A 22,332-nucleotide genomic window follows, 5' to 3' on the forward strand; every position below is an offset into this window, starting at 1 on the left:
GTGTGTGTGTGTGTGCGTGCGTGCGTGCGTGTGTGGGAGTCATCCAAACCAGAGTTCTGCCTAAAATCTCAACAAAGTACTGACCTCAATCTTTCTGTTTTGGAAGTTTAGTTCAACAGTTTGACGTGGACCATAACAATGACCTCCTCAACGTTGCCTTCTAGTAACACATTACAGAGGTAACTTTTTGTCTGAGGTTCCACTTATGACCCTCTGACTGCGTAGTAAACAGGCTTGTTTGGTAGAGACGTTTTGTGTAATGTATTGAACCAAGGTGGATTAGCAGACCTCATCTGATCTAGCATCACAACTACACTTAAGCCAAGAGTCCTAACACCCATATTACACACAAAGGGTGGAAATAACACCCACCCACTGCTCTTTGTAGTTAAGATGGGTAAATGCAGAGCACCAATTCCAGGTATGTGCAAATCATAGGCCCCTGCTAAGTGCACTGATACCACCCCTTCAAATCTGCAGCTATCTCTTCAGGCATAGTGTTGGATTACTACTTGTCACCTAGTATTGGGGTTTGTTCAACAATCCTAGGCTGGATTTCTAATTTGTTTTCAAGTTAAAAGGGTAGTGTACAGTTAGCGATACAATGAATGTTAAAAGCTCTTGTCATAGTAATCAAGGCACTGATGTATTGTTTTTCAGTAACAGGTGTCTCCCTATTATAGTCTTTAATAAAAAGAAAATACATTTTGAGGTGGGTTGGCAATTTCATCTGGATCACTTATCATCTTCAAAACTTTATAATATTCCAATTGATTGCTCTTTTCATTTCCTCTCATGCAGGCACACAACAGCACCATCAGTTGACGGTCAGCTATAGTCCACTGTACAGTGTATTTGGAGATTGTTTTAGGTGAGAAGTCCCACAATGTCACCTACTCTGATCTCCCAAGTCCCAACATTAATTTACATTGTCAGATCATGTCCAGACAAGACAGCTTGGTCTGTAGAATATTTAAGATTGGACAGCCTGTTCTTTGGTTTTATACTAATTAAAGGCTTTAAATGCTCATATTGTTCTCCAAATCAGGAATTATATCAATGGTGTTCACTTAACACTTACTCTGAGACTCTAGAATTCACCCAACACTCTGTGAAACTGCAACGGGACAATCTTCCAACTCTCCATTCATCATCAGAGTCAGGTCATGGAGGTGACAGTTCCATGAGAGAGTTCCTGGGCCACGTTAGCTACTTCTACCAGGGCATCCTGAGGTGTTCCAAGCCCAGCGTGGAGATGTAATCCCCCTATCTGCTCCTCGGTCTGCCCTATGGCCTCCTCTCAGCTGGGTGTGGACATCAGCTGATTGCATCAGACTCCAATTCCCTCCAGGCAGATGATCACAAACCAAATTCCTAACAAATCTAAAACCAAACAGATTTGACAAGATAACAAAATGAGCCCTTATATTTGTCTGCACATTTCTACACTTCACCTGAAATTGGCTGCTTGATATTGTCATCATATTACAAGTGAAGAGGGGGGAGAGAGAGAGCAGCTGTTGGAGATGATTATCTTGGGCTGTGTAGAAGTTGGCTTGAACAAAGTCCTTATACACAAACTGATAGACGAAATAATGGGAAAATGTTCATTGCTCTCAGTCTCAGTCTCATGTAAACTTGTATTATCTGTTATATACATAGTTTGAATTGTCTTCAAAAACAGTTCTTGCATGATCAGATTAATTCAACATGCCTTTTTAGCAAGCTACTTTTAATTTGATTCTTTAAGCAAATTCAAGAGCATGTGTTTTTTAACTTGGTTAAATAATATGAGTATTATTCTAAGCTCCCAATGGGAGCTCGTAGATCGGCTGTTTTCAAAAGATCTTTGCACATTTGAAAACTTGAAATGGGACATTCTGCCGCCAGGCATCCATGCCTATGTGGCACATGTGGCTATGTCCTTACTCATTTTATTTCTATGAAGGGACTTGATGCCATATGGGTTCATACACAGAGATGATGAGCGGGTGGATATTGAGGACGTACAGCTGGCTGTATGGATTCTTGTTTCTTTCTTTTCTCGCACTGGGAAGCCAAGGAGGGGCCAGGGATCACACATAGACCTGCAGGGGTCTTAACATTATTCTATGCTGTAAAACCCTGAGTGTTTATTAAAGTCCCACTTGAGATTCTGCATTGCACTGGAGAAAAGGTGCGAAAAAGGAGAGTGACAAGACAGATTAAATATTGAGAAAGGAAGAAAGCTGGAGTAATAAAGTAATAAGTCCGAGAATGACTCATCTCTCATGACATCAGAGTAGAAAATGAAACAGGGAGACAAAGCCTCACAGGCCTCTATCTTATATCCCTTCCTGCTGTTGGAGAGAGAGAGAGAGAGAGAGATAGAAGGAGATAGATCGATAGAGAGAGAGAGAGAGAGAGAGAGAGAGAAAGAAACAAACAAACAAAGAAAGAAACAAAGAAAGTGGCCAGACCATATATTTCTTTGCACTGATAGATTTGTCTGCTAAGATGCAATGGTGTACTTAAAAGTACAACATGGGGGTATAGGCTACTTCAGTTCATAGTAGTCCTATAGCCTACTTTTAAGTTCCTATTTATTGGTATCGCAAATGTATACACAAAAATCAAGGTTGTAAAAATTACCATGTTTTTTTTTCTTCTTCTTTTAAAAAAAATATTAATGTTATATCATCATCAAAATCTTATCCCACAGGTTGAGAACCATAGAACTAAACTTAACGACACATGTCAGACATACAGGAATGCATGGAATTCCAGGGCTCATAAAGTCTTCCAGAACTATGCAGCCAATGAAAAAAGAAGTGTGCCAACTCTGTTTAAGGTGTATTGATAGAGGCTCACAGGGTTGCGTTGCTTTTTCTGTTTTTGCAACACAGCGCAGTACATTCCTGTGCACTGGATACACACACAACTTACTGCAAACATGACTGATTGCTTAAACACACCATCAAATGATTTTCCATCCTCTCAGTTCAATGCTCCATTCTGAGAGAGGTGAGTGGTGGAAAGTATCCAAGTACATTTAACTCAAGTCCTTTTTGTTACATTTTTGTTCGCAGATTTATATTATTAATACAGAATATAAATGATAAATGATGACATATTAGTATAGTAGGTAAAGCTACTCAGCAGTACAAGTAATTATAATCAGGCACACCTTTACCATCTGCTACATTAACTAAACTAATACATTTCATAAATTTACATTTATGAAATGTATTAGTTTACATTTACTTTCTTGTTAGAGTATTGATACCCAATACTTGTACTTTACTCAAGTAAACCTTTGAATGCAGGACTTTTACTTGAAACAGAGTATACTTACTGTATATAGATTTAGCTATTGCTACTTTAACTGAAGTACAAAAAAAATCTCAGTACTTCCACCACTGTCCGAAATGGAAGCTGTTGACGTATAGACCCCTTTCTGGGCCCGCCCCTTTCCCCCCTCCCCCTGAGCGGCAGCCATGATGGAGTTACTGCTGCAGCAGTGTGTGTCTATGTCTATGTCTATGGAGATGGGACTTTTAATGAAATTAGTCATTACCAGTCCCATCTCCATGATATTTAGATCTAATTCCTTCGCCAGTTCCATCCGCATGATTTGTAGATCTAATTCTATGAGTCCCATCCACATGATTTGTAGGTCTAATACCATCGCCAGTCCCATCCTTATGATTCGTAGATCTAATTCTATCTGTTCCATCTCAATTATGTTTAGGTGTAATTCCATCGCCAGTTCCATCCAAATGATTTGTAAATCTAATTTCATCAGATCCATCCCAATGATTTTTAGATCTAATTTCACCACCAGTTATATCCTTATGATTTGTATATCTAATTCCATCAGTCCCATCTCAATTATGTGTAGGTCTAATTCCATCGCCAGTTCCATCCACATGATTTGTTGATCTAATTCTATATAGTTCCATCCTCATGATTTGTAGATCTAATTCCATCGCCAGTCCCATCCTTATGATTTGTAGATCTAATTCTATCAGTCCCATCTCAATTATGTGAAGGTCAAATTCTATAGCTAATTCGATACAGTCCCATCTCCATATTCTTTAGATCTAATTCCCATGATTTGTAGATCTAATTCCATCACCAGTTCCATCCCCATAATGTGTAGGTACAATTCCATCGCTAGTTTCGCCAGTTTCATCCGCATGATTTGTAGATCTAATTCTATGAGTCCCATCCACATGATTTGTAGGTCTAATACCATCGCCAGTCCCATCCTTATGATTTGTAGATCTAATTATATTAGTCCCATCTCAATTATGTGTAGGTCTAACTCCATAGCAAGTTCCATCCGCATGATTTGTAGATCTAATTCCATAGGGTCACATCCCCATGATTTGTAGATCTAATTCCATCACCAGTTCCATCCCCATAAAGTGTAGGTCTAATTCCATCACCAGTCCATCTGCATGATTTGTAGATCTAATTCTATCTGTCCCATCCCCATCATGTGTAGGTCTAATTCCATCACCAGTTCCATCTGCATGATTTGTAGATCTAATTCTATGAATCCCATCCCCATGATTTGTTGGTCTAATTCCATCGCCAGTCCCATCCTTATGATTTGTAGATCTAATTCCATCACCAGTCCCATCCCTATCATTTGTATGTCTAATTCTATTGCTAGTTCCATCCACATGATTTGTAGATCTAATGTGCCGAATCTGAAGCCGGTGGGACGAACGTTTCTCGAGATAAGTGGATTACATACATTACATACATACTCACAGAGATTTGTCACATTTATTGTAAGCAGATGAATTATGTGGATGGGACTGTATCGAATTAGACCTACAAATCATGGGGATGGAACTGGCGATGGAATTAGATCTAAACATAATTGAGATGTGACTGATAGAATTAGATCTACACATCATGCGGATGAAACTGGCGATAGAATTGGACCTACACATCATGGGGATGGGACTGGTGATGGAATTAGATCTACAAATCATGACGATGGAACTATATAGAATTAGATCTACAAATCATGCAGATAGAACTGGCGATGGAATTAGACCTAAACATAATTGAGATGGAACAGATAGAATTAGATCTACAAATCATAAGGATGGGACTGGCGATGGAATTAGACCTACAAATCATGGATATGGGACTCATAGAATTAGATTTACAAATCATTTGGATGGGACTGGCGATGGAATTAGACCTACAAATCATGGAGATGGGACTCATAGAATTAGATTTACAAATCATTTGGATGGAACTGGCGATGGAATTACACCTAAACATAATTGAGATGGAACAGATAGAATTAGATCTACGAATCATAAGGATGGGACTGGCAATGGTATTAGACCTACAAATCATGTGGATGGGACTCATAGAATTAGATCTACAAATCATGCGGATGGAACTGGCGAAGGAATTAGATCTAAATATCATGGAGATGGGACTGGTAATGACTAATTTCATTAAAAGTCCCATCTCCATAGACATAGACATAGACACACACTGCTGCAGCAGTAACTCCATCATGGCCGCCGCTCAGGGGGAGGGGGGAAAGGGGCGGGCCCAGAAAGGGGTCTATTGGAAGCATATAGTTGTTCTATTTTCTTTTCTTTTCTTTTCTTTTCTTTTCTTTTCTTTTCCTTTCTTTTCTTTGTAAAACAGAGAGCTGACTTATTGTATAGTACACTAATGATGGGGAGGTGCTCAGCATAGCACATGGATCTACTTATAGGTGCAGTTATAGTCCAGGGAAGAGTTAGGTGAGTGTGTGTGTGTGTGTGTGTGTGTGTGTGTGTGTGTGTGTGTGTGTGTGTGTGTGTGTGTGTGTGTGTGTGTGTGTGTGTGCGTGCACACGTGCGTGCGTGTCTGTCAAACCCAGACTCTTCGATTCTATTTCTATTTCTAGACTAGCCTCTCTTTCTTGTGGGATTTGTCCCTTTGTCTTGCAGCGTCCACATTCCTATACAGTAGCTGGTCAGTAGCTGAGGTATAATAAGTAAGGCAGTTGAGGCGAGATGAGTAATGTGAGTGTTGAGGTCCAGACAGATGGAAGCCATTAGGGCCTGTACTACTGTAAGTGTAATACCATAGTTTAACGAGGCTTTATAATTGAAGCCAATCTGTCTTGCTCTTGCTAACCATGCCAGATGCCCCAGTTTGCTCAGCTCAGTCAGACAATGCATATCATACTGGACGCTGCATAAGGGGGACATATTTCAACATTATTTCAGTTTATGTAAATTAACATGATAGTATTAGGCAAAGGTATGGTAAGAAATGATTGAGAGTGAAAATGAAAATGTTTGAGTCTGTGGGTTTTATTAATATTGAACCAGTGAAGTGTATTAAGAGCTTGTGGCTAAATAATAATTGCATTGGATCCATTTCCAATTTCCTGAAAAAGTAAAGGTTTAGGACTTTTTGGACTATGACGTGTGGAATGGAGCAGGGTCCTGAAGCATATTTTGTTAAATTAACACACAGTAAGACAGCATGTTGCAACCAGCTCCCTCTTTATTCTTTTCTTGGCCTTCCTTGTTCCCTGTGCACTCACATGCTCTCTCTCTCTCTCTCTCTCCCTCCCTCTCTGTGTGTGTGTGTGTGTGTGTGTGTGTGTGTGTGTATGTGTGTGTGTGTGTGTGTGTGTGTGTGTGTGTGTGTGTGTGTGTGTGTGTGTGTGTGTGTGCGTGCGCGCGACTGTGTGTGACTGTGTGTGTGTGCGCGCGACTGTGTGTGACTGTGTGTGTGTACATGCATACACATGTTTGAGAGTGAGAGAGAGTACAAGAGAGAGAGGGGAGTGTGAGTGATAACACATACATTAGTGTCATCATCATTTTCCCTGTCAGTAGGTGGTAGTGCTGACCTGACAGTCATTATTCCTTGCTGTTTATCTTGGAGGCCATCAGCCTTTAACCAATCTGTCTTTGTACCTGCCATGGAGCATTATCAGCTTCTAACCTATCTGTCTCTATACCTGCTAGGAAGCATTGTTACTATATAGTATATTTATGGCATATTTTACATTGATATTTAGCATAACAGTATGATAGACTCTACTATACCTATTTGTATCAGTATGATTATTAGGCCTACATGATGATGATGATGATGATGGTCACAAATAGTCACTCGAATGTACACGCACAGTTGAAAACTGTGTAGCTTACATCAGTTAAGGCTAGATTAAAAATAACTTTGACCTTGAAACTTACATCGGTAAATATATTGGTAAATTCTAAATATTAAGAAATTATTCTGCAGAACCCCATGGTGTCAGGGCACCCTGGGGTGCCAGTGCCACAGCAACCACTTTGAGAAACTCTGGCCTAGAGCAGTGGTTCTCAAACTGTTACATTTCAAGAACCCCCATATCTTTCAGTTTCAACCCTGTGAGGGGGAGCGTGTCGCTGTTACTAAATGTCATCTTTTCGACACCCGACTCTAACCCTCACCCTAACCTTAACCTCCGTGGAGTGAGTCGCTAACCCTCCGGTCGAAATGATGGGCGTTCGCAAAAGAGAGATTTCCCCCCTGTGAGGGTCCTTTTGGAACCTCCTCAGGGGACCCTGAGATGTCCCTGGATCCCACTTTGAGAACCACTGGCGAGGAGAGATATGGGGATGTTCAGTGTTCATTCATTTAACTCAGTATATGCCTAGAAATGGAACCAAATATTAAAGTGGTCCATTTGTTTCCATTTGGTTTGGACCCTTTTATATGTTGAGGATTTTAGAATATGATAAGAGAGAAGGGAGAGGGAGAAGAGAGCTATAAAAAAGGACACATTTATAGAGGAAAACTGGGATGCTTCAAGGGAAGAAAGAGGAGAGCATTCAAGGTCTCTACAATAACAGAAAGCTTCTGCCCTGCGCTTTGGGAAACAGTAGCCTACACTTGACAGGGACAAAATATTGGACTCTGTGAGTACTTTAAAACGAGTTTTACTTTTGGTGTCTTGTGCATTTTATGCTCAATTCCTTATGAGGCTGAGGCCATAGCCAGGATTGAACCCAAGTTGCCACGTCAGGAGAAAGTATTGATATCCAACATTACCATCTACTGGCCAATTTCAGAATCACAGCTTAAAATACCAGTGACACTTTCTGGCCGCTAGATGGCAATAAACACATTGTTGTTTTTGTTGCCCAAGAGTGTTGCTCTGATGATATTTCATCTATGATAAAAAAAATTATCTGCAAACAACATCTCATATCTATGATTTAGCAATAGAAACACGCAAAATAAACGCCTTAAATGTGGATGAATGAGGACATTGTTGGCTAAAACAAAAACAAAAATATGTTTATTTAATGTTCAGGATAACGATGGGTTCGGATTTTGGCACAAGACAGGACAGGACGTACCTCTGCCCAACCCCAGAAGGAGTCTGGAGCGAGGCAATGAGAATGTGTCTTGGCAAGACTAGAGAATACTACACAGTCACTCAAGACACACATGCACAGACACTCTCTCTCTCTCTCTCACTCTCTCTCTCTCTCCCCCTGTCATTTTCTCTCTGGAGTGTGAGTGCCAACATCAAACCATGCTAAAGCCAGGAAGGGATATGTATCTGTCTGGATCGTTTTAAGAAACTACACACACATTAGAAAAACATTCATATGCACTGCGTGCACACACACTCACTCACACACTCACACACACACACACACACACACACACACACACACACACACACACACACACAGTCCAGGATGATTCAGGATGATACAAGTGAAGCCAACATGCTGTGGCAGGGTTTGTGCAAACCGAGACCAAACTCTCTCCTTGAATAGCATTATGCAAACAACACACTCAGAAGGGTATTCCCTTACAGTAAACCTACTGTAAGTGCTTCTTCCATCAACAGCTTTGATATCACATTATACTCAATGAGCAAAAATCACTTGTTAACCAGAAGCCACATAAGACATGACTATTTCCTAAGAGATTTGGTGTAGATTGGGGGGGGAAAGTGTACCAAGTAGGCTACAGTTGCAACTCAGGTCTGTTTTTTAATAAGAATAGAGGGTTTAAAAGTGGTTAAATGTGTAAGTTCAGACGTGATGTTTTAGTGCACTGCCCCATGGCTAGTTAGAATGAAATGTATTCTATGCCATCAACATGTACAATGATTATAATGTTATAGATTTGCCACCCCAATGGTAATTATTTTTTACAGTGGTGGTCATACCAGTCTGGCAACGGCATGTATTCTGTATTATGGGCTGCATCAATCATCGTCTAAAAAGACATTGTCATTTTTCAATATTCGTCAACCGTTTCATAGATTAGTGTGAACAGGGTCTTCCATTCCTTTCATCTGAGGATGTATTTTACCAGAACAGGAGGGGATGAAGATGACATAGACATTTCCAGTCAAGGGGCCTTACTCTTTGTGTGTGTCTGTGTGTGTGTGTGTGTGTGTGTGTGTGTGTGTGTGTGTGTGTGTGTGTGTGTGTGTGTGTGTGTGTGTGTGTGTGAATGTGCGTGTGTACGCTCAAGTATTTGCCTATGTGCTCATTGTGCTGTGTTAGGTTTGTTTAGATTACGAGAATATCCTTCCAAGGCAAAGAGGGGAGAAGAAACCGCCATGGAAACCAAGCAGCCTAGCCTACCTTCTTACCTACCATACAGCTGGACAGCAGCTGCTAGGACATCTGTGCCACACACACACACACACACACACACACACACACACACACACACACACACACACACACACACACACACAAAGACAGACACCTGTGCGATTGCATGTGCACACACACTTTTAGTGTAAAAACATTTAAACAGTGCAAAAAAAGCATTCCATTACAGTGTTTCTGGTGAAGTACAGTACCTAACGTGTCTCTGTTATGTGATTTGTCATAATAGTGTCCAAACGGTAAAGCCCTTCATGGTCATTTATCCATTCGTAACTCTGAGGTTGTAAAAATGTTACTTGTAAATCTGCTATTTTCGGTGCGTGACACCGGCACGCAACTATGCATAGGTCAGGCTTACGGCTGCTACTACTACACATTGAGCCCAGCCCAATAGTTGTATACAATACAGGCAATTTACAAAAGCCTGTGCGGCCGTTAGGGATGGGACGATATGAAAATGTCACGTCACGATTATTGTGACCAAAGAAATTGCGATTTACGATATTATCGCGATAATGAAAATATCCCCAACATCCATTTATCCTGGGGGGAACATTTATGCCAAAAAATAGCAGATCTACAGGCTCACAATGCGTCGTAACGATCGGCTATTTTTTGGCAAAGAGGTTTGGTAGAGAGTGGGAAAAAAAAGACTGTATCAAGTACATCATACCAGGTCAATTTTTACCAATTATAGCGGATTTAAGTGGATATGCAGCTCGGCAAACAAAAGGTAGTGCATGAAGGTAGCCTAGTAAACTGACTCCTCCCATCTTCTGTTGCAGGAAGAGTCTGGTTTACGAGGCTAGCATGAAGGAGGATAATTTCACCATAAAAGTAAATCTCCACGATATGATTATTGTGAGTTTTTTTTTTTCACGATAAACAATAATAGAGGGTATGCGCGTGACATCATCATCATACCAGGAAGTTATGCGGCAACGCCTACTGAGTGGCAAAAAACTACTTTCTGGCCTTGACAGCCCATACATCCAAACAGAAAAGTCCTACCTGATTGCATTAAATGACGTTAAATGACATTAATCTCACTTTGCCACTCGATTTGCCATTCACTTTATGCATACGCATACCCTCTATAACGATTATCGTCCCATCCCTAGCTACCGTATTTACAAAGGCTCAGTTTGTAGGACATGAGGGTAGATGTTGAAGAGCAGCTTGTCATCCCCGCGCCGCACCTCCAGGAGGAGGGGCTGGTCTCCCTGCAACGCCCCCTGCAGCTCTTCGTACTTCCAAAGAGTTCGGCCGTTCAGAGTGACAATGACATCCCCTGCCTTGATGCCGCCCCTAGGTTAGAGAGACAGAGGTTTGTTCCCATGAACCACTTAAAGGCTAAATATTTTTGTTGCCCCAGGGGTCTATACTTGGTTAGTCTTGTGTAGCCAGACAACTATTCCACAATCTCTGAATGCTATATAGAGTCTGGAAATACAGCTCCGAAATCCGAGTAACGGAAGCTGGTATTTCAGTTCATACATTTTTAAAGCTATACTGTGTAAGTTGCTCAACTAGTGGTCAGTAGCTCTATAGCAAACCGTGGTCGCGTCCGCGTCTTTCGGCCGTTTTTCGCCGCGGACCGGGCCTCACACCCCCGCGTCTGCCTCCACCTCGCCGAGATCTATCTTTAGAGGGGTCCCTGGTTCCTGTGCGTTCAGGCATTCCGGAGAAACGGACTCTTTCACCCGAGTATATGCTGTTGTTTTGTTGAGGCAAGCGACTTCCTGAGAAGTCAGCAAGATGCGCTGTGATTGGCCGGCAGTGTATAACCCTCGCTGTGATTGGCCGGTAGTGTATGATGACGTAATTTTTCCGTGAAAACCGGACCCCGGCGAGGATCACAGAAAACATATAAAGAGAAGGCTTTAAAAGCTGAAAATAACGGAGTGGGTGTTCTAAAACTTAAGCGATTTAACAGTTAGGACAATTTTAAGATTTGTTTTATAAAAAAAGTTACATGGTATAACTTTAAATATAATTTCTGCTAAGCAGCAAGCTAAATATAATTAGATGATTTATATTTATATTAGGATAAATGTGCGCAACTGTAAAAACAAAACGGAAGTGGGGAGGAGGCTTCACATCCGCTTTATCGATTCTCATGCTGGATACTCATGATTAGAACTATCGTCTCCCAGACTGTATGACGGGAACATTTGCAAATTGTGGGAGTCTGGCCACACAAGACTAATACTTGGTCATCTCCCCCAAGAAAGCTCTTCGGTGAATGTTCACCTAATATGACATGCTCATAATAGGGACGCTAGGATTCAAGTGGTTAATAACTTTCAGCCTGGCATTCCTACTTTGGGAAGGTCATTATACTGTAGGTCAACATTTTCAAAAACTTTGTTTGTGTGTACAGTATGTGTGCCAGTGTGTGAACCTACTTGTGTGCAGGAGAGTCCGGTAGGACCTGGTGCACCAGAACCCCACTGCTCACATCAGGAAAGTCTGGGTTCTGAAGTCGCAGCTCTGCCACAAGACTGCCACACACACACACACACACACACACACACACACACACACACACACACACACACACACACACACACACACACACACACACACACACACACACACACAGTACATACTGTACCTGTACATAAACATTACCTAGTCTCAGTGTCTGGCTATCTAAGACTAGCACATACCTAACATCTGTCTCTTTTCTGACACGGTACAGCTAGTAGCCCTGGTAGAATGAGTAAATGTGTGTTGGTGCAGGTGGTTCATTTTGTGGGTGTAACAACACTCACGCTGCAGTGAGGGTGATCATCCTGATGCCTATGAAACGTTTTTTCCCTACTGGGGGAGGAGAAAAACGATTTGTTTCATTATCAACATTCATCCTCAGCATATATATACAGTATATATTTTTTTATGTTTAATCCTCAACATTATCATCCACTGTTGAAGAAACCATAGGAAACTACGGTAGTAATCTGTGCCCACCATAGTTATAATAGCCTATATCTAGAGAACGGGCGGCCCGCCCCACCTATTCATTTCAATTAGAGTTGCCCGCCAGCGCATGACACACCCGGAAGTACACTCTACTTCCGGGTGACATCACACATGACATCACAGTATGGTTTCACTACTCAGGCTCACCTGCATCAGACTGGGGCTCCTCTGGTAGATGGTAATGTCCTCTCAACAGCTTGGTGTTATCTATAGTCAGTCACACAATAATATATTGGCATCAAATAACACTGAGAAACAATTACAGACTTTACCTTTAGCTTTAGGTTTCCTGTGGAAATAAGCGTAGTCTTTTCTAGGATCTCCTTTTAGTAGACCTTGTACCAGTGAACTGTACCGTCATGAAACTGTACCTTTTCCTATGCAAACTTCTAATAAAGTCTTCAATCAATCAATCAATCAATCAATCAAACCAATTCACTCTTTGTCAAGTCCCACCCCATGTCGCTCTGTTACTAGGTGGGACAAAAAGCCAGGGAAGACTATTTTTATAATGGAAGTGAATGGGACAAAACATATATTTCATAGCCTCATTATTGCTATTTAAAGTACCAAAAGAAAAACATCTACATGATATTAATAAAAAAGGAACAAAAAAGTACAGTAGTTACATTGCAAAACAGGGGTTTTCCCCCGAAAATACATGTTTTAATTCGTTTAATCCTCTGAAACAGGCAGAGGGCATAGAGAGAGAGAGAGCAGTGCATCTTGGGTACCTCGCACTGACCCTGAAGTTGTGGACCTATAGCCTCGCTCTCAACATAAAATGTATTTTAATTGTAATTCAGCTAATGGATGAGTACCGGGAGCTCCGCCCCCACCTCTCCGCCGAGACCTCCGACGAGAATCACAGCCGCACCATTCACTTGAATGGATATACAGCGGATTTTACACATTAAATATTAATTCCGTTTTGGACCCAGAGCTTCGAAATCTCGTCCAATCCGTCAACAAAGGCCTGGATATGCATTGGAAAAATATGTAGACCTTTAAACTTTTAAAACAATACGACAAAGGAATATATAAGGACGCAACAGTAGAATGAGGAAATCGCCTGTCTGCTGGACCTATACAGAGCCGTTTTCACTTTTCACTGATTTGTTTAGAGGCTATTACTCTCCATTACACAAACAACCAACCAGAATAAACTGCTTCAAATGTAGGCTACATGTTTCTTATCATGCCGATTGCTTATAAATCTTATCTATAACATTTGATATCTCTGGCGTGAAATGTTCGCGATTCCTGACAAGTTTAGCTGCCGAGCCGCAGAGGGAGGGGTGTCGCACCAAATTCTGGGCCCTGGGTACAAGGATTCGCTGTGGGCCCACATGAATGTTCTTCATCGTGGGATTTCAAAAATAGCAAATCTACAAGCTCGCAGCGCGGCACTCAGTGCCACGCTATGAGCTTGTATATCTGATATTTTTCAATCGATAAAGTCTAAAATAATTAAGGCCCTTCCACCGTGGGCCCTGGTAAGTCAGTCCCACTTTTCCCCCCCTTGTGACGCCCCTACCCACTGCAGTCGAAAGCAGAGTTGAAATACAACACTTCGCGTCGCTACCCCTGTTCATTCAGACATTCACAGACGTACATTACATATCAGTTGCTATTTAACATAACAAATAAGGTGTTTGTAGTCATGGGTTATTGTCGTTTGGGCCAATACAGTCCATTCATATTTAAATTGGTTTGAAACGGCTTTCTGTGGTCCAGCAACCATTGGACATGTTCCTTATTCCTCTGCTGCGACCTTATATATTCCTATGTCGTATTGTTTTAAAAGTTTAAAGGTCTAAATATTTTTTCCAATGCAGATCCAGGCCTTGTTGATGGATTGGAAGAGATTTCGAAGCTCTGGGTCCAAAACGGAATTAATATTTAATGTGTAAAATGTGTGTACAATCCGCCGTATTTCCCATTGAAGTGAATGAAGCCAGTAGCGGCGCGCTGTGATAATGTCGGGCGTAGCTTTTGGAGGGGGCGGAGCCGGTATAGGTCCATTGTAATTCTGACCTTTGCTGTGTCTGCTCTGTGACTGTTCTGTGAGGAAACGTCTGATCCTGTCAGAGGGGATGGCGAAGGAGATCCCTGCAGTCACCTTCAGAGTGTTGATGCCTATCACCTCACCATCCTAACACACACGCACGCACGCACACACGCACGCACGCGCGTGCGCGCGCGCACGCACGCACGCACACACACACACACACACACACACACACACACACACACACACACACACACACACACACACACACACACACACACACACAAACAGAATAAAAGAATGAATGAATGAATGAATATTTCATAGGGTCAAATACTTGCTGTGGTTGTCAATTAGAAAGAAAAGGGGGGGGGGAATCTACTTACAGAACGCTAATACTCACCAAGTTAACAAGAGGTCCTCCGGAATTACCGTACTTCCATGACAACATGATGATAAACACACAAGAACAATCACATTAGTGACTCTCATTGTGGCACACATCAGATAGCTGTGTAACTATAACACACAAACAGTGAGTGAGTGTGTGTGTGTGTGTGTGTGTGTGTGTGTGTGTGTGTGTGCGTGCGTGCGTGCGTGCGTGCGTGCGTGCGTGCATGCGTGCGTGCGTGCATGCGTGTGTCCTCCAAACAAGAGTTCTGCATAAACCTCAACAAAGATCTGACCTAAATCTTTTAGTTCAACAGTTTGACGTGGACCATAACAATGACCTCCTCAACGTTGCCTTCTAGTAACACATTACAGAGGTAACTTTGTGTCTGAGGTTCCACTTATGACCCTCTGACTGCGTAGTAAACAGGCTTGTTTGGTAGAGACGTTTTGTGTAATGTATTGAACCAAGGTGGATTAGCAGACCTCATCTGATCTAGCATCACAACTACACTTAACACATCTAGTGCCTCTTAATCTGAAGGTTGCTTGGTGCCTCGGCGCCACGCAGTTTCCTCCATAGGCCGCCGCTATTATTTTGAAGGGCTGGAAGGGGGTTGTTTTTGTTTTTTTGGATTATCACTTGACGGCAACGATTACGTCATCTAGTCACATGACAGTGTGGGACAAGAAGAGGAAAGATGGCTGCGCCCTGCCTTGTGCCTTGTTTACATTTAGATCTGCTGCAAAATGTCTCAAAATGGCTATTTTGTTTAAATGAAGTTTCTTTATGGGCCTCTCCATTGACTTAACATTGAGGAGCTTCACTTCGCGTGCACGCCCAACGTGCGTTGTAAACAAATCGCCGACATTACCGATGCGGGCGGGACCGGAGCGACGTACAGTAAGTAATCATATCTTTACTGTATATACAGTAAGATTCACAGTCCTCACCGTCAACGGCGCCATGGTATTAACCCTTTCAATGACGGTGAGGACTGTCAACGGCGGCTAAAAAGTTAAAGGGATGGTTCACTTAAAAAAAAAAACCTTTGGTCATTTTATCGTCTAATCAGGCATTTGGGAGCAACCCGGACAGTATTTAAGTTCCTTGATTCAATATTTAGACAATTGATATAAATTTTATCAGACACGCCCCCTTCCCCTACAAACCCATTGTAACTTCAAACTCCATTTTAACCATGATAGATTCATCAAAAACACCTGTCTTTTTTGGTTCTGGTTACTCATACTGTCCTCCTAATATGTGAGCTGGCCGTGTTTTTTCAATTACTTTTTATTACTGTATATATTTTCATACATTTTTTATTGTACTTAAATAATTAACCTGTCTGGGATGCTCCCAAAAACCTGATTAGACGAAATATCCCTTTAAGCAGATTCAGATTCAGATTCAGATTCCTTTATTTACCATTGTGTAAAACACATAGGAATTTGTTTCGGCAACATTACAGGTGTGCATTCAATCCTTCCTTTTTTCACATATAACATGAAACCAACAATACAACAACACCGTGCAAGAAAATAAATAAAAAAAATATTATAGTAAAGTGCAGTAGTGTTCAGTCCAGTAGTGCAAAAGTCATAGTTCTGGTATCCCTAGGGGGCAAGGGAAGAAGGGAAACCTGCGTCAGTGAGCAGCCTGGCGGCTGAGGGGAAAAAACCCCTCAATGTAACACCCATACACACAGTGGAAATAAATGCACAAACACCTGCTCACACCTGCTCTTTGTAGTTAAGATGGGTAAATGCAGAGGACCAATTCCAGGTATGTGCAAATCATAGGTGTGTGTGTGCATGCGAGCACGTCTACGTATCTGCCCTAAACAGAAAGTGTGTGTACTGTACTGTATGTACTATGTTGTAATGTTTGTACTCACATTGATAATGGCGTCCGTCTGGACGTAGTCCATATCAGAGTCTCTGATGCCCAGCTCCTTGCCGTCTCTATGTGCAGTGCTAACGATCCCCGTGGTGACGGTGTTCTGCAGGGCGAAGGGGCTACCGATGGCCACCACAAACTCCCCTGGCCTCAGGTCAGCCGAGCGGCCCAAAGCCAGCACCGGAAGCTTCTTCTGCTCACATACACATCCACAGCAACATCCTGAGTGTTACTTCACAATCCCAACATCCCAAATAAGACCTTTTAGGGTCTTTTTTACGTTGGAACTCTTCTGTATTTAATTCATGGGCATAATAAATAGCAAGCAAAGAAAACATTCAATAATATCGCGGCAGTGGCAGTGTTGTTCTAATACCATGCCCGACAGCAGAGATATGCAAACTCCCAGAGTTATAAATAGATTGACACTTGTTTACTGCATGTGTATCAACACAATACACAATGACGACACACACACACACACACAAACACACACACACACACACACACACACACACACACACACGTAGACAAATTAACCCAACACATAACTGCCCACACTATAAAATAGGAGGGAACCTGGTTATATGTGTGGAGTCTGTGGACAATGGACATGGAGGAAAATAGTTGCCAATAAATTAGCCAAGAGACAGAAAAGACAACGTTGTGATGGGTGCTAATGAGCTTGAGGCAGAGGAGAGAGAGAGAGAGAGGAGGAGAGGAACAGAGAAGTATTTCAGAGATGGGTGAGAGAAGGCACACATCATCAGCCTCCTCCAGTCACAGTTAGTGTTTACATGTGTATTCCTGCAAGCTGCCCAGTGGAACATCTGAGTCTGTCATTGTGAGAAACTGGCATAGCAGAGCTGAGGCGTGGGCACTTGTGCAGTAAAGGCACATTTAAACAGGTGCATTTAAAGATGAGACGAAATGGAGAAAGACATGTTTTAGAGCATACTGTATTTAAGAAAAATAGAGATACAATCCAAATAGACTTTTGTGCCCTAAAAGCCCCTAAAAATCCAATGTTAATTACTTCCGGTCAAACAAAAACAAATGCATGATTACATCACCAATTTCACCCAATACATTTGTGAATCATGAATGAATTCACCTGTGATTCCCATAGCTCAATGTGCCTCCACACATCATGGAGACAAGTGTGTATGTGTGTGTGTGTGTGTATGCGTGCGTGCGTGCGCGCGCGCGTGTGTGTTCCAACCTGAGCGCTGACTTTGATGGTGGCGATGTCTGCCTTCTTGTCCACATCCCTGACCACGGCCTCATATGCATCACCGTCGTGCAGCTGCACGCGCAGCTGAGGACGGCCCGCCAACGAGCTCGCCGTGGTTACCACGTGAGCATTGGTGACGATCAGCCCTGACTGGGTCACGATGAAACCAGAGCCACTGGAGAGAGGAATGTGTCGACCAAACAGAGGATGTCTGGAGAGAGAGAGAGAGAGAGAGAGAGAGAGAGAGAGAGAGAGAGAGAGAGAGAGAGAGAGACATACAGACATAGACAGACTTAGTTAACAAAAGATTTATATTTGGTTCACTAATTATGATTGCATTGCATCTGAACCGTTCTGATGTAATGCCATGTAGTAAAAAGATGCTTTCACGTGCTACATCAACAACATCTAGTGTATTAGCTGTGGCATCTGAAAATGTGTTATGTTCACTAATGCAGTGATGTCATTACGTGCGCATCCCGCATCAAAAACTAATTCAAGTCACCCAGGGACTCATTCATGTCATGGTCCTGGGGTCCCGGGGATGCGCCTCCATTGGAGTCCATGTTAAAATAATTTACTGCGTAAAAGAAAGAAAAAGAAATTCCACAGACCATACGTTAACACAAATAAAATCCACGTAGAAAGTCTTAAACAGGCGATAGAAACGTCAATGTTTTGATTCCACCGACGTCCGACGCCATTTTGCGCGCGTAAACTTTATATTTAGGACTCATAAAACTTTTCTAGGACCCATTTGAATGACCACCTGTGGGTCCCGGGACCCATTACATTGAAAACCTAGTAACATCACTGCTAATGCGCAGTTTGAACATGGCAGTTGAAACACAAGAGTGCTTGTCAGCTTTGACAGACATTGAACGATATGGTCTTGTGTCACACACACGCACGCACGCACGCACGCACGCACACACGCACACACACACACACACACACACACACCTTAAGAAGAGTTCAATGTGGACAACAGCAGGCGCAATCTTCTCCACTGTGTCAGCGATAAAGTTGAACTTGTAGCGAGGACTGTTTGGATGGAGCGGGGCATGACCTATACTGACATAAAGAACCCATTTGGTTAACACAGACACAAACACATGTACAGTAAAGAGTAAAGTACAGTACATGATCATTTTTTATTTGACGATGAATTGTCAAACAATTAATTGCGATTAACAATTTAATTGTCTTTTTGGCAATGAGAATTGGAACATATGAATAGAAATTACATTTCTGGTTGCCTTTGTAAACAACAATTTTCATTTCGTTATTTCAAATAATTGTGATTGTGATGATTATGTAGGCTAATTGTGACAGGCCTAAGTACAACACAGTACATTCACACATGCAACAAAGCATGTATGCAATGTGCAAAATAAACAAAGACCTTAGCTGGCCTCAGTAGTAGTTAGTCTAACTATTATTGAGGGGGTTGGGTAACAAATGCTGAAAACGTAGGATAATTGAAACACACACACACACACACACACACACACACACACACACACACACACACACACACACACACACACACACACACTAATTGATCTACATCCAGTGCAGTGCATTCTGAGGAAGGGGGGGACCCACTAGGCTATATTTATGTCCAAACCACTAATCACTTCCTGAAAATCCTGACTTAGAGCTTTCTCCTAAAGTCTGATGTCTATCCAGAGAGGTCCCCTGGATGGGAGTGACTTTAAATGACTTCCTGTTTAGATCTTTGACAGATGCAGTATCCTATAGGCTGGGATCACATTCCATGAAGATTAGTGGAGAGACTGCTTGGAGACAGACAGTACTGAGAAGTATACTAATCGTGAAAATAGGCTACACTACAGTATAACAGTAGAGAGATGAGCCTAAACTCTTTCTCCCTTTATCTCTGGTGGTTGGTTGGGTGATATTCATGCATAGCTCTGAGTTTCTAAACTCAATGCCCCCCTAAAACAATGTTGTTTTCTTCCAATGTAGGCCTACCCCCAAATTGAAAGGTATCCTAGGCTATACATGGCCAAGGACCCCATCTGAACATATTTGGTGCCAAGGATCCCCATAAGAAAATATGTGTGTTGTTCAATTTATTTTCCCCTTGTATTCCCATCCAAGTTATTCTTGATTAAAAAGGATTCAAAAAGCATACAAGGTCACATCATGTCGAATAGCAGAATTGTAGGCTAAAAACAATAATAAGAAAAGAAAGGAAAAAAGTGGTTAAACAGGTCCTAATTTTTGATCCCCTCAATGACCCCTGGCTGTCTGAGATGGGGTCCCTGGAATGGATGGACCCCACTTTGAGAACTATACTGAATCAGGCAACTCTTACCTGTGTCTGGGTCTGGCAGGGCGCAAGGTCCCTTGTGCGCAAGAGTAACTGCAGCTCTTCCCTTCTGCAAAGCTTTACGGTTGAATACTTTCATCTTGCACACATTGCTGTAAGTTTTCCCGTCACTCCCACACACTTTCTGTCCCATTTTACACTGGCAGAGCCTCTTTGCGCCTCGTCGCTTCTCGGGCAGCGACTTGCACTCCAACCCATCTCCGCAGGGCAAGTCGTTCTTGCGGCCGCATGGGTCTCCCTCTGCCCGCGAGCAGACCAGGCAGCAGTTGCACCGGTCGGGGACATACCCGCTGGGGCAGCTGGGACTCGGACAGCTGCCCACGTCGCACCGCGGGGGACACGTCTTCTTGGATCGCGGTATGGCACCGGCCAGGTCGTGTACAAAGAGAAACGCCACCACAAATGCACCTAAGCGCACAGTGATTCTTTCCATAGCGAGAGAGATGGCTGTTTAATGATTTCCTCCGGTCATAGCATGAGATTCCTTTTCAAACGTCTGTTCCTCTGTGCTCTTCTCATTCAATCCAAGTTAGTATGATTTTGATAAATGGGGGCATGCATCCGCCAACTGCTTTCTCTTCTCCCCCGGCAACCTTTTCCAGTCTATTAGCTAATAATTATTGCATCTGTGTATGTTGCCTCATTCTAGTTTGTCTGAAAAGGAAATGCAGAGAGACATGATAGATCATCACAGACACAGAGGGTCACTGTCGCCTAAACCACCACCAACGCACGACCCAACCGGTGCCATCATGGTCACTGTACACCATCTAGTGGATAGTACTATTACTGACTGGAGCACAATGTCAAACATTTGAAAGGTCTTAGGTATGTAGGCTGGCACTGGCTATGTTATAAGTTATAACAACACAGCCTTACTACTTTTTTGTTCTTCTCTCTATGATCCACTTTTGGCTTCCTATATTTTATCTGGCTGCAAAAAAAATATGCAGTCACATACAGTACGTATAGGCAGATACAGTCTATGGCCTACCTGAACACAAATGTGTACCATGCAACATGCAGTGTGTGCTCCTACATAAAGTGCACCAACACTTTTATAACACTATCATACATTAAGAATGTTTCAATTCTCTACACATTCTTATGATATAGCTAAGCTACTCTTATCTTGTGGATGAAATATGTTTGGCTGTCTGTTCCATCTGTTCATGTTCAAGTCTGGATTCAATAATGGGTAGATCATCCAAAGTGTGATTTTATGACGTGATTGCAAATATTTGCAATCAATATGAAGGCTATTTCCTATAAATACAGTGAGAGAAGTTGAAATGCAATTACTGTGTGTGTGTGTGTGTGTGTGTGTGTGTGTGTGTGTGTGTGTGTGTGTGTGTGTTGCGTGGTGCGTGTCTGTGTGGGCTTGCGTGTGTGCGTGCATGTGCATGAATATATAGTGCATATAGGGCTGTCACCTCACAGCTAGAATGTCCCGGGTTCGATTCCCACCGGGGACGCTGGGGGCGTGTTCTCTCCTCCGCGTCATCAGCGTACATAGCCTAGGTGGGGTTGGTAAAAGGGCCTTTCTGTGTGGAGTTTACATGTTCTCCCTGTGTCTCCTAGTGAAAAAAACATGCAGTAATCCTGGTCTCTATACTGCCTCCCCCTGGCCAGCTGGGGCACCTGATGGAGGGGAAAGGAACTGGTTGGAATAACGCGTTCCTTCCACGCGATACGTCCTACTGGGAAAAATCAGGTCATAAGAAGCGGCCTGCTCAAGCCTCTATCATAGTCCAAGGTGAAGAGCAATCACCTCACTGCGGTGTAGTTTTCTAGTAT

General features: G+C 42.5%; 1 protein-coding gene across 2 annotated transcripts; it reads right to left on the reverse strand.

Moving 5' to 3' along the window:
* Window positions 1–10,775: 10,775 nt before the first annotated feature.
* On the reverse strand, window positions 10,776–21,168 carry LOC308281010 (serine protease HTRA3-like). 2 transcript variants are annotated; one of them, XM_080721056.1, is made up of 10 exons: window positions 20,521–21,168; window positions 19,140–19,245; window positions 18,165–18,387; window positions 16,941–17,135; window positions 15,053–15,085; window positions 14,676–14,793; window positions 12,786–12,845; window positions 12,431–12,476; window positions 12,062–12,157; window positions 10,776–10,961 (listed from the first exon to the last, which is right to left on the reverse strand). In XM_080721056.1, the coding sequence occupies exons 1-10, from the start codon at window positions 20,966–20,968 to the stop codon at window positions 10,784–10,786; spliced, it is 1,503 nt and encodes a 500-aa protein (XP_080577182.1). In that variant the 5' UTR covers window positions 20,969–21,168; the 3' UTR covers window positions 10,776–10,783. The 2 variants fall into 2 exon arrangements, with proteins under 2 accessions (XP_080577182.1, XP_080577181.1); XM_080721055.1 differs by having other exon boundaries at window positions 12,431–12,479.
* Window positions 21,169–22,332: the final 1,164 nt, after the last annotated feature.

This window comes from Nannobrachium achirus (assembly GCF_963921795.1).
Source record: "Nannobrachium achirus genome assembly, chromosome: 3".
Lineage (NCBI taxonomy): Eukaryota > Metazoa > Chordata > Actinopteri > Myctophiformes > Myctophidae > Nannobrachium > Nannobrachium achirus.

What these genes read in the sequence shown, in the direction of transcription:
- LOC308281010 (XM_080721055.1), bottom strand. Translation starts at nt 20,968, where the DNA reads ATGGAAAGAATCACTGTGCGCTTAGGTGCATTTGTGGTGGCGTTTCTC. An exon ending in CCATCAAAGTCAGCGCTCAG is followed by an intron (nt 17,136 to 18,164) that starts GTTGGAACACAC and finishes GTATGTGAGCAG; the next exon opens with AAGAAGCTTCCGGTGCTGGC. An exon ending in CCGGACTCTCCTGCACACAA is followed by an intron (nt 10,962 to 12,061) that starts GTAGGTTCACAC and finishes TCTCTAACCTAG; the next exon opens with GGGCGGCATCAAGGCAGGGG.